The sequence below is a fragment of the Anoplophora glabripennis genome, unplaced genomic scaffold, assembly GCF_000390285.2.
Source record: "Anoplophora glabripennis isolate ALB-LARVAE unplaced genomic scaffold, Agla_2.0 scaffold188, whole genome shotgun sequence".
Lineage (NCBI taxonomy): Eukaryota > Metazoa > Arthropoda > Insecta > Coleoptera > Cerambycidae > Anoplophora > Anoplophora glabripennis.
This window is the reverse complement of record NW_019416300.1, coordinates 851,811-864,826: the sequence shown is the minus strand read 5'-3', so window position 1 is coordinate 864,826 and position 13,016 is coordinate 851,811. Positions and strand designations below refer to the sequence as shown.

The 13,016-nt window shown below is 33.1% G+C and overlaps 1 protein-coding gene across 1 annotated transcript; it reads right to left on the bottom strand.

Moving 5' to 3' along the window:
* Positions 1 to 1,124: 1,124 nt before the first annotated feature.
* Positions 1,125 to 11,464, bottom strand: LOC108906003 (T-complex-associated testis-expressed protein 1; the record flags this gene model as incomplete). The annotated part of the gene is made up of 8 exons (XM_018709119.1): positions 11,290 to 11,464; positions 10,930 to 11,153; positions 10,717 to 10,863; positions 8,796 to 8,948; positions 8,616 to 8,719; positions 8,367 to 8,548; positions 5,876 to 6,126; positions 1,125 to 1,250 (listed from the first exon to the last, which is right to left on the bottom strand). Coding segments are annotated over exons 1-8 (1,362 nt in total), but the record flags the coding sequence as incomplete, so codon positions are not given.
* Between the last annotated feature and the right edge of the window lie 1,552 nt (positions 11,465 to 13,016).

The window sequence follows — 13,016 nt, the reverse complement described above, 5'->3', positions numbered from 1 at the left end:
CTAGAAATTGGCCTCAATGATTTGGGATCGAGGGGGATTATCCCTCTTTATCCTGCCTCATCTCGTGTAGGCCTGGACAGCCTTCGTAGGTGGGCCCCATCCGTCGTCTACCCCGACCGCAAATGCGGCCGGTGTAGGCGCTTTGTGGGACCTCCTTTTGTCCTGGCTGGGCCCCGCCGGCTAGGGCCCTTTCTTCTGGCGCTCTTCTTGCTTCGCCGGCTCGTCTGTGTAAACCCCGGGGGTAGTGTCATGTTTATGTGTGGTATGGTTGGGTAGGGTAGTGCGGCTATGCAGCCTGGGATGCGCTTTGCTAAGGTGGCCCTTAGGCTAGCGCGGGAGGGGAGGGTTAAGGAGGGTATGGGGGGTGTGTATGTGTGTGTGTGTGTCGTTGTCTTCGTTTCTTGATCCTGGCTGTCTCTGAAACATGTGTCAGAGCCAACATCGACCACGTTTTTATTTGAACGCTCGTTATATACCTATTGTTGTCATTTGAAAATGTTTCACCTTCATCTTGTAATAAATTCCATGGTTCTATACTTGATTTCTATGATATTAATTTCGGATGCATGTGAATTATAATATTATCATTCGTACGAATTAAAATATTTTCGGATATCGTACATCGGATTTCGGATGCATGGGACACCTGCTAAAGGGTTAACAAATGAATTTTTAATCCACATATACACATTGGCCGAAAGTTTGTGGATCTCGCTATATTGCACATTTGATTTGTGAGTAGATTGTTAAAGTTAGGAGCCATAATAAATGTGCTTCATTCATCAATGATTGATTTATTTCAGATTTAGTTATTCCCGGTTGATTTTTTTTTGACTAGATAAGTAAATAATTATAAAAAAACCATAATATGGATTATTTTGTTTATGTTGATAAGAAGAACCACTCACTTTTATTTCAATTTCTTATTCTTACAAGTCATACTTAAGAATATTACACTTTATAAAAAATATATTACAGCAAATTACCTGCTTTAAGAGAATGAATACTTGTACAACGACGATTTATTGCAGAATTGTTTCAAAATCTGCGTTAAAATCTTCAGCTATAGATTCTACACTAAAATCGTTTTGGACTTGTTCAATCAACGGTAAAATTTTTCCTACCTTTTTGGCACTGACCAATTCCTGAATTTCAAACTCGGTTTCTGTCGATATTCTACACATTCTCAGATCCAGTTTTTTTATAGTGCTGTTATATTTCAATCCGTCTAAAATGGCTTGACCAACTTCCTGAAATAAATTTAAAACAAACATTTGTTGGTATTTTGTCAGTAAAAATATGTGCTTTTATTTGTTTCTTGTAATTTTTTTGCTAAACTAATACACACTGAAAAACCGAGACTATTGACGTTTTTATCGTTTGCAGATGTACGCTGGGATGTTTTTCCAGATTTTTAGAAAAAATTTTTTGCATACAAGCTCATCTGACCCCCCACTTCAAAAGGTATTGTAGCTGTAACATTTATTTAACTTCAACACTCTGTATATAAACCGAAGGATTCAAGGGCAAACATTTATATAAGAAAATATTCCCAATTTTGGACGAAGAAGGGTTCCTTCCTTTTTGACACGTAGCAGTGTTTTACACCCTGTATAAACTAGCATTAAAACACAATTTTCAACAGTTGTATAATTTAAACATTTGTATATGAAAATAATTGCTGATGTTTATCTTCAAGGATGCAAACCATAACAAAAAAGATCATTAAATAATTCGTGTAATATAAATTTAACTTGTAAGCGTGAGATAATCTGTAATTAAAATCATCTTCATTGGGAAGTAAATAGTCATCTAAATTATTCATGATGCGAATTTATCGCAATGTGGTTATCATATATGGCATATAACGGACTGATGCAGAGTAAGACGTCTTGAGAATACAAAAACGGAGCCAGGATTTTCTGCGATCCATATCAGCGAAATTTAAATTTCGATGGTTCATACGAATGCACTGAAGCGGGAACATTAGCTAAAACCATGGACTTATTTAATTATTTAAATATAATTACGGCTACAACTGTTGCAACCATAGACCTTGTTAGTATAAAGTCTATGGTTCCAACAAACGAACAAACTAAATATAAATAATAATAATAAAATATAGTGAGTGATATAGGGAGAGAAGAAAAATATTTGAATACTATTAAGTACCCACAATGAAAGGATTACAGCAATTGTATTTAATTTTCCCGCAATTTCCACGAAAACGTATCTAGTGATTACCTTTATAAAAAAATTGTTCTTTCCACACCAATAAATTGATGAGCAAGTCGCTGCTTAGCTATTAAAAAATACGCATTTGCGGATGTACCATTCTAATTAATGTTAATTTAATAATAATATAATGATATTTAGCACTTAATTGTGTGTTGTTTGTGGAAAATCCACAATTATGGGTTTGACATGTTACATTATGACTGGCGTCGTGGATTAAAATATGAAGATTCTTATGCTAATAACACCTTCGTATGTAAACTCATATATCATGTTTTTCCTAGACTGCAATGTACTCGAGTACGTATAACCAGGGCCGAACTAAGAAATTGTGATATCTTTTTTCTAGGTAAATTTAAGCCACTGTTTTATAGCTATGGTGTAGGAGTTTTAAGCCTTTAATTTTTTTGTCCAACAGTTGCAATTTTGTAAATGTTTTATAGCATTGATTTTATAAGCCAAGCTATTTTTTATAGGTTGGTTCTTAGTGACAAGAGAGCTTTGAATAACGAATATTCTTTGTTGTTCTTTAGATTTTGACGGAAGTACTTAGTCCTAAAGATGCAGCTTCGACTTCCAGAGGAATATTTTCTGGTAAAGACCATCATGGTCTACACGAGACTCGATTGCTCGACTTTTTTTCCCTTGAAGTTTGTTTTTCGTTATAAAACAGCAACTGTTGTACAAAACGTCGTACTCATCTCACCTGATTGAGTAATTATTTAGTCATACAATATTTTTATAACCATAAGAACACTTTTTTAACTTTCTTGCTAATTTTTGCAAAACTGAGACTACAACGATTTGAGAGGGTCTAAAAACTTACATTTTTATATTAGTCCAGTCACTGAGGGCGAAAATAAGCTCCAAATTTTTTCGGCTAGCATGGATTTTCCTGAAAATTTGCATACAAGCTCATCTTACCCCCCCACTTCAAAAGTTATATTGTCTAGATGTGTGCTTTTTTCTATTTGGGGGGTGAAAACTGCCCTTGTACGAAAAAAATGCAGAAATCGCAAATTTACGTATTTTAAAGATTCAATTCATGTTCAAATATGTTGGATAAAGTTCCTTTCATGCTTTTTAATGTAATTTATGAAATTTAATCAATCCTTAAAAATCCTTAAAAACTACCTTTCCATGGCCAAAAAAATAGAAAAAAAAGTTTTTAACAGTTTAAAATATTCTTTTGGTGCATCCACAATGTGCATTTCTTTTGTTATTCATTAGAAAGCTTACGACTCATTACAAAGTTGCAACTCTTACAAACCATCGCTTATAATAAAATAAACAAAAAAATATTATTGACAGCTTGAGATGTTTTAATGGTATGCATATGTTGAATTATAAACTTTTTATTGGTTTTCAAATGATCTATGATATATTGCAACTTTTCTGCCACCCAGAAAACCTTATGGAAGACCTACCCCTCATAAAAAAAAATATGAAAGCACTACATTGCATGCACTTTATCTAAGTAGTGCTGCCAACCTGTGCGTATACAGAATTCCTCGTTTGGTGCCAACCTTGAGGCCTCAGCCAATTTCCGAATGTATACATACATATACATGTGAACTCGGATACGTGTGTGTATGTATATTATTAAAATTCTTACTCAAATCAGTTCACAAGTGCTCCAGAATACACAAAGATGATGGTAATTTACCCGCTCCGAAAATTTCACCGAAAAAATGCGATTAATTTTTTTACCATAACTTTTGTAATTTTAAAGTTATAAATTTATTCAAAAGACCATTCTGTGGGGAATTTAAAGCACTTTAAGTTCTGTGATTTGCAGTTTTCTTTAGCCCTTCGTTTTATAGATTTGTAAGCTAAAAGGGCTCAGGAAAGGCAGTCTTGGAGCTTAGTTTTGAGCTTCTAATGGTCATGTCAGTCCTACAAAAATTTAAAAAAAGCAAATTGGTCAGTAAGATAAAACTTACAATTTCTTATTCTATCATTTTTTTACAACTTTGTTAGATTTTGAAATATTTTGAAAAAAGGCGATTTTTTTTTTAAATTGAAAAATTTTATTCAAAAGTAAATGAAATAATTTTTTAAATTTAGGCTTCTAAAATCGTTCAAATTCCCAGAATCTACTGTTAATATATAAATAAAGTAAATTGCAGAAGGAATACGTTTAATTTTTTTTCCGTTAATTTTAATACCGATTTTTTTTTTCTCAAAAATCAAGACAATCATTTTATTTTGATTGTAACTTCATTAGTTTTCATGCTAACGACTTTTACCAATTTAAAGGTCTTTTCAAGAACTTTAATAAGTATTATATAAGTTTTCCTCGAAAAACCTTTAATTTTTCCGCTACAGGACGTTGAACGTTTCAATTATAGCTATATTCGAAATTGACTTCAACTTCTGGGAGTCATAACTCGGGTTCTATATCACCTACAAAAATAAAAAAAGCAATATCTTTGCTATTTAATTACCTTCATTTTTGCTTATGATCATTTTTTTGATAAAACTTGTAGTTTTTGAGATTTTCTCGAAAAATGGCTCAAAAACATGAATTTTTTGGGCTAAAAACGAACTCAAAAAGTATTGACAGTACAAAAAATTCTTATAGAACATTTTATGCTTAGAAATCCTTCCTCTATCGAATCGTGAGGTATTTTTTTTGAATAAAAAAATTCCCACCCTCATGGAGGGGTGGCACCCACCTCTAGGGTAAAAGCACACATCGGCACTATTGGGTTATTCCCCGGATTTCAATCCTCTCGATTTCTCTACTTGGGGCCATTTGCAGCATTTGGTTTATCGTACTCCTGTTCGCGATGTAGAGGACTTAAGAAACCGCATTATCGATGCGTGCAGGCTAATTAAAGAGACTCCAGGAATATTTGAGCGAATACGTGGCTCAATGCGCCGACGTCTAGACGCATGCGTAATGTCTGAAGGTAGACATATTGATCATTTACTATGATTTCTACATGTTGTATGTTTTGTTATTAATAAATTAGTTTTGATTATTCCCCTTTAATCATTTAATGCAGGTAGTAACTACAAAATAACAGTAAATCCAGTTCGCATTTATGACGATGTATCTCTGTAGTTGTTCGTAAAATAATTTTTACTGCGAACTGGTTTATTTTGGGCAAAAAATTCAAGAGACATTTTTTTTTTAGAATGAAACAGACTATTGGAAATAAATTTTTAAATGGTAAACAAATAATAAGACAAAAAGTTACGTTGGAAATAAATTTTAGGGGTTGCGTTTTCCACCCCTTACAACCATGGGGTAAACCAAATAAATTACTGGCTAAGTGTCTTTTTGGTAGTAGAAAATGTCAGGTTAATTTCAATACTGTAACTTGTTTAGTGCTTGTGAAAAAAATTGTTAAACAAATTTTATGTACCCCCTTTAAGAGGCTGTGTCTTAACAAGGGATGCTCCAATGAAGTTTCTTTATATGAAAGATCCTATCTTTTTTTCGATGAGGAATCACCCCCTTAAATGTTTTACACTTATTTAGTTACACCCTGTATAATCCGACCCTGTACAACATCCAGCTTTTCATTGAGCCATGCCAGTAATAATTATATAGATACCTACTATGATTAATTACAGCCACAACAAGTCTAACCGTAACCATATATAAAAATAATGGGTACCCAGACCATACCTCACCCAATCTATTATTGGAAATGTCGAGGAATTCCAATGCAGGGTTAGCTTTCAGCAGGCGTCCTATGGATAAGGTCCCTGAAAAGCCACATCCGCTCAAGAAGAGGGATTTCATTGTTTTTGGGTTTAGCGAGCTCAAAAGTAAATTCCCAGCTTCATCAGTTAGTTGATTCAAATGTAAATCTAGCTTGCTTATGGAGCAGACAGGTTGGCGCAGGGCGTGCGATAGGTATTGTATTCCTTTGGACCCTGCAATAATAGTAGGTTTGAGTACCTATATAGGATGTTCTTGGAAAGTTGAAACAAGGAACAAAGCACATCAAATAAGAAATTTCTAATCAAAAGTGTGATATTAAAAAATGTTGTTTCATGCGGGTTATGTCTGAGTACGCATTGAATTTAAAATAAGTGTGACAAATTTTAGAGCAGAGTACTAAAAAATTAAAAAATTAGAAAATTTATATGGACATATTCAGGGACTTAAACAATCTGTTTTATTCATAAAAATCACAGTACACCTAACTTTTAATACTGCTGAGATTTTATTTGCAGAGAAAATAAGATATTTTTTTCATGAAACATAATTTAAATTTGTGATGTCACATGTTATATTTATGTCAAGAAATATTTTATGGTCATATTTTGCATTACCCCGAAAAAGCTGCGTTGTGTCGAAAAGAGTATATTTTCTAGACAATTTACCTGTTCTTTTAGAAAATCCTATTTATTTTGTAAAACGTTTTGTGGAGCAGAAATACTGCTTAAAAAAGATGTAAGTACTTCTGAATCTTCCTCTTCACTAAGCATATTTTTTTAAATCATATTCAGTAGTTAATATACACAAAATAACAAATTTTTTTCAATAATTTATCAAAGTTGTTAATGAAAACGAAGCAAGGGAAACAAGCCATGCTGTGACGTCATACCATTCGTTAGCGGCTAATTCTTGTGATTGGGTCCCACATACATTATATGGTTATATCTTTAACTATGAAAGCAGACAATAACAAACAAATTTAAACTATCAAACCTAGTTAAGAGAAAAACGTCATTACAAATTTTGTACCAAATTAAATTTGGTTTGGTCAACCTGTTTGGAAGGTACAAATAAGAAAAAAAATTTTCCATTTTTTGGAGTACTTTTTTAACACCCTGTGTAGGTAAGTTAATTTAAATTGTCGTATATTGATCCCAGGAGCGAACTCCCAACCTTTCTGTATTGTTTTTTTTTTAATTTAATTTTTCAAATATTAGTTTTCATTATTCAACACTTTTTGGTAGTTTCTCCTGTTTCTCGAAAAGAAAGAAGTAGTTTAGATGTTACGGGCTCGATTTTTAGGAAAAGTTGACTGATGAAAATCGCGTCTCGATATATTGATTGGTTTTGCAATTTTTGCAATTTTCTATGATGCCCTATAATTTTTGTCTGTGAAAATATTTGATTTTTGTAAAGACGAGTGTTTTTACACATTTTTCCACTGATGTACGCAAATTTTTCTATAACCTCCATTTTTTTCCAGATATAATCACAACTTATATACTTAAGTATTTTTTTTGAAAAAACCTAATGTTTGGATTTTTGAAATTTGCGTAAAATTTCTTTTCGAATGATATTTACACAATTTTGCTTTTCAAGGAATAAATGTCAAAAATTGTTTTTTTATTATTCAGTTATTGTATCTATTAAACGAATCAAGATATCGAGATGCTGTTTTCGTCTGTCAACTTTTCTCGAAAACTCGAATACGTGATGTTTAAACTACATACTTTTTGGATCTTTTTAGGAAGTAAAAGAAACCCCTCAAAAGAGTCGAATTTGCTTCAGCCATAAAAGGTGTAGTTCATTTTATGAAATTTTTTCGGAAAAATAAGAAAGGGAAGGATTTTTTACAACCTTCAGATCACACCTTAAAAATAAATTGTAAAATCAAATTGTTGCATCACAGAGGTCAAGGCATACTGCAATTTGCACGCCGTCACTACGATATTTTTTCGAGATCGTCGTGTGATAAATCTTAATTGTAAATATTGGGCAGAGGCGGCTTGAAAAATTTTGCGCCCTACACAAATTATAACTAAGTCGGCTTGTTACAGGAAATTTCAATAATATTCACATTATAAAATCAATAAGTATAGTAGGTAGTCTTCAGATTAGTGTTACTTAATTACACTCGTATATTGTTTAACTAGAAACTTAATTCAGAGCCTTCATAAATGATTACAAGTCACGTGATCAGTAGTTTTGTTTGAAACAGTAACTTTATTTTCTTCATTTTCGCAATTAAATTTTCTTAAAATTAAAACAATAAGATCAAACACAACAAAACACAACATTTTGTTTTTTCGCCGGCAGGTTTGTCATTGTTAATTGTAAATGCATCATTAAGATTTAGGGATTTTTAATTGAGTTGGTTGCCTAAGCTCAGTAGTCACGTGTCTTGTTATCATTTATGAAGGCATTGTACTAATAAAAGTTGCATTGTTTTTACCTATTCTGTTATTCGCTAGAATTAATTCTTTGACAGGCACTTCCGTGATAAAATTAGACGTTGCCAAAGCTCCTTTGTCGGCTACTTTACAGTGATAAAAGTCCAGCACCCTTATATCATGCTTTAAAAGCGCTTTTAGTATCAGTATCAACTTCTCGCAGTTTATATCAGAGTTTCTGATCCTAAAAAGTGAATTGAGATTTTCTGCGTAGCGCAAGAGCGTTACGTATTACGCTATTGTGTACCTACCTTAACACGTGCAATCTTAATTTCACCAGTCCTTTGACCAATAGCCTGATGTCCTGGGAAGCTATATTTAGTACATTCCAAGAAAACTGCTCGCCAACGTAAGTCTAAAAAAAATTCGGCAATTATCCATTCATCAAGACTGCTAATTGTATTTTATTTATAACCGTTCGTATATCTAACCTGTTTGAAGCAAATTGAAAGTTCTTTGAGGTGTCGGAATCCGCTCAAAACCGAATTCAGCGGGATCCTGTTTGAGGAATTTTCCGAACAGCGCATCTGCTCTATTCTGAGAACTCTTACATAATCCGAGCATAAGTCTGATAGTTCCTTCATCTAAACATACGTAAAAGTTGATGTAAATCGCGCTAGATAGTTGTACATTAGCTTCGTAATTAAAGGTTATGGTATATACTATTTTTAATTTTGTTTGACAGGAAATAGCCGTCATTTTTGTGCTGAAAATATTGAGGCGAAAGCAAATTCCTGTAATTATACCCATGCCAAACGTGTAATTATAGGAATTCGTATTTTAAATTATTTAGTTGATGAAATAAATATACAGGGTGCGGCATTAGTCTGTTAAAGTACGATATCTCCGTTATTATAGAAGATAGCAAAAAAAAACATTTTAAAATTATTTTCGTATATAAAGAGTGTTACGTATTACCAGGATGAACCAAACATACTATTTTTTAAATGGGACGCCCTATATATTATTTCAAATTTAGATTAAGCTCATCTCTCCCATGCTTCTAATATAGGGTTTAATTATGTTATACAGGGTATTTCAAAAGTTATAGTCAATTATATACGAGAATCATTCCCATTTCAGCGTCCTAAACAGAACAACTTAACAATAACTTTTTGATATTGGTATAGTTTTATGGGAAAGTGCTATTTCTTTATTATTATTGCAACAGTTGAATATAGGGCCAGCCAAAACTCGAGCATATAATTTTCTCATTTTTTTAAACGAATCACCCTGTATTTTATTTTAAAAACTGAAAATATACTTGATGTTCTTTCATTTTTATAAAGCATTCCCTATAGCTAAAATCATTAATTTCTGAGATATTTAGCATTTAATAACAAAAATAGTTTTAAAAAATTCATATTATAACAAGCTGGTTAATATTGAGGGTTGCTTTCGCTGTACACCAAAAATAAAACGCTCTCTCAATGGTAATAATAAAGTATTTTATTGAAAACTAAGTTATATACAAAAGGACGTGTTGACAGGGTGAGTGTTCGTTGGAGAGTCCCTGTGTGTGGAGTCGGTCGTAAGTATATGAGTACGCATCTGGTCGCCGGCGCCAGTCCGCCGTAGACCCTTCCTGGAACGCTGGTGCGTCCGGCGGCGTCCTGCTGGCGCTCTTGACGTAATGCTTAAAAATGGTTCACTTGCGAACATGTGTACCCACAATATTATAAGAACTTCATCTTAACAACGGATATTCTGTAATGTTTTATAACAATTTGTCACAATGTCATTTGCCCACAGCCAACTTGTTATAATAGGAATTTTTTTAAAACTGTTTTTTTTATTCTTTTCTCTCAATAATTTTTTACCATTTTCAGATATTTTTTTGCGTTTTTATAGAAAATCTGTGGGGACATCCCCACAGCTAATAGACGTCAGTCTCAACATCAGCGTATCAAAATACATAACAGACACGCTTCATCAAGGTCAGAAAAATTTTTTTGCGCTCACAAATGTGATTTTTGCCGATTTTTCGCTACTTTTGGTAATTTTTCGCTATTATTTTGCGATTTTTGCAAAAACTGAGGGACATGCGGCTTAAAAGACTTCAGATCTAGATTCAGTACATCAAGATTCATAAGAAACCCACTTGATCAAGTTCAGAACAAATTTTTTAGAATTTTTTTGGGCTCATTAATGTTACTTCGGCAATTTTTCACTATTTTTTGTCAATTACTCAAAATTTTGGGGGTATTCGACCTAACCTAAAAAGTATGGAAATAAAAAGATCTGATTTTGGTAGGAATACTGTTTTACTTCGTTTGATAAGATTAAAAAAAAATGCATTTGCTTGAAATGGCTTTACAATAAAGGTGAATAGGTAAGTACACTTTTATTTACCTTTTCAGCATCGTAGTCTTCCGGCTTCAAATCCTCTATGTACTCTTTAAGGTACATCTCAATGTAGTATTCTTTCCACGTTTTTTTCTCGGGATCATAATTATTTCGTTCTTGCTCTGAACACCTTAGTCTGGATTTTTCGGAAATCTTCGAACTCTGACTTCCATTCGTGGCCGTTTCTCCATCGAGACTACTTCTGGTGGAGCTATAGACGCTGCTCAGCCTCCTTATGTCGGTGTCTCTGAAGATTTCTTTAATTTCGATAGGCCTTACTTTGACAGGAAGTCGTCTAGGCCATTTTTCTATGTAACACCTCTTCCAATAAACGTCGTCGGAAATCCTGGGAATCGTCAGCTTCAAGGGCAGATCAGTTTCTAATATATCCAGAAGGAAGTATCTGTCTATCGCCAGAACTATTTCGTTTAGTACAGGTTTTTCTAAAAATATTTATTACAAACTCATCAGTTAAGTGATACTTTCCTGTAGATCTAGATCACTTTGGAGAGTAAGATCAAGTAAATTGAAAGAACGTAGCTACTTTAACCTTAGTATAGACTTAAATTTATATCCTACCTGCCCAGTTCTTAGCTATGGCTTTCACACAAAGTTCCTGCAAGGTTTTTGGCAACTGCTGATCCCATTTATCAAAATTATAGCTTTCCAAAGTTTGGTGGCATCTTGAAGTAACTACAGGATGAGGTTCGTACACCTGTAAGACATTTCGGTTAATAGCACCTGGTATTCGCATACTGCTGGACTGTTTTGGTCGAAACAATTGAGAGCCGAGTAGGTATATTGATCAAATAGTGTGCGTCCACATTCGTAACCATGCCAACTCTGATCTGATGATATTCATATAATCTTTAGAATGAAACGAAGTATAAATAATATAAAAGAAATAACTATCATCAAAGTTCAATCACGGAATGTGTATATAAAAAATATACATTGTCGTTTTGTATAAAAAATTATCATGTCCATTGGTACGGGAATCTTGAAACATCATCTTGCATAATAAATTTTTTATAATCATGAACGAGCATCTCTCTCATTTATCACAAAAGAGCCCAAGGACGTCGTCTTCTGCTCCATATCGTGAATGGCCGGACCCAGACAATGATGCTAAAAATGTTAAAGACGCTAATTATTAATAAATAATATAATAATGTACCTTGGTCTACCCAAATCCGTTTTTAGTGGAATATTTTGTTAAATATTACTTAAATAACTTAGCAGTGTAATAATTAGCATGCCAAACACGTGAAACATCCCAAAAAACCAAATAAATTATATTTAGTGTAAATAAACTTAATTTATATATTTAAAAATGTACTGGTTGTTTAAATTATTCCCGAGGAAAGATATGGTGTTATTTTCTAAATGTAGGCAAAAAAATTAAGGTAGTAACTATTTATTATAAACAGTGGCGTAGGCGTTGATTAGAGTACGTCTGTTTTTTTGTTGAAGACATATTATCACTATAGATGCTAAATATTATGTACAATAACATATTAGTTTCCACAGTCATACAAATAGGGAGAAGATTGTTTACAGGGTGGTTAATTGTATAATTTGTATGTAAATTCACGTTTTTCGTTATAACTTTTTTCCGTTCATTTCCACGAGAAAACAGTAAAGTACTTTTTTTCGTCTTCAAAAGACCTACAAAACTAGCCCTCGAGCGTCAAAAAGTATTGATTAGATCAAAAGTTGTAAACAGAAGAAGTTTATTTATGACTTTTGAATTTAACTTTTATAAACTGCGTTATTATTACCAGAACGTTTTGGCATCGCATCATCTCATTCCTTATCACTACTGTCTAATAACTCACACGAAATCTGAAATCGGTAAGTTGAATAGTTTACAAGTTATGGCCTTATAAACAAATTAACTAATTATTAGTCTGGACGATCCCGAGCCACAATCGCACTGATTTTTTTCATGGAAGACTTCGCCTTAATTGCAAAATGAAATAATGCGACGCACGAGCGTGATATTATAACATATTCGGAAAGTTTATGAAAAGAGCTTTAAGTTAAAAAAAAAATCGTCAAGATTAGTTGAAAAACAACGGAGTTACAGACTGTCAAATATATTATTTTCAAGTGAATTTCCCTTCGTTCGCTTCCCCACCCTTCCGCCGCGTCTCGGCTTGTCGAAAATCAAGCGACCCACTGACTTTTGACAATATTTCTTATGCACTTAATATATTTCTACAAATAAAATATTTTTACCTGGGAAAGTACTCGGGTTGTCGGTTATGACAGTATTTTTTTTTGCCCCTACCAACCTAATTTGT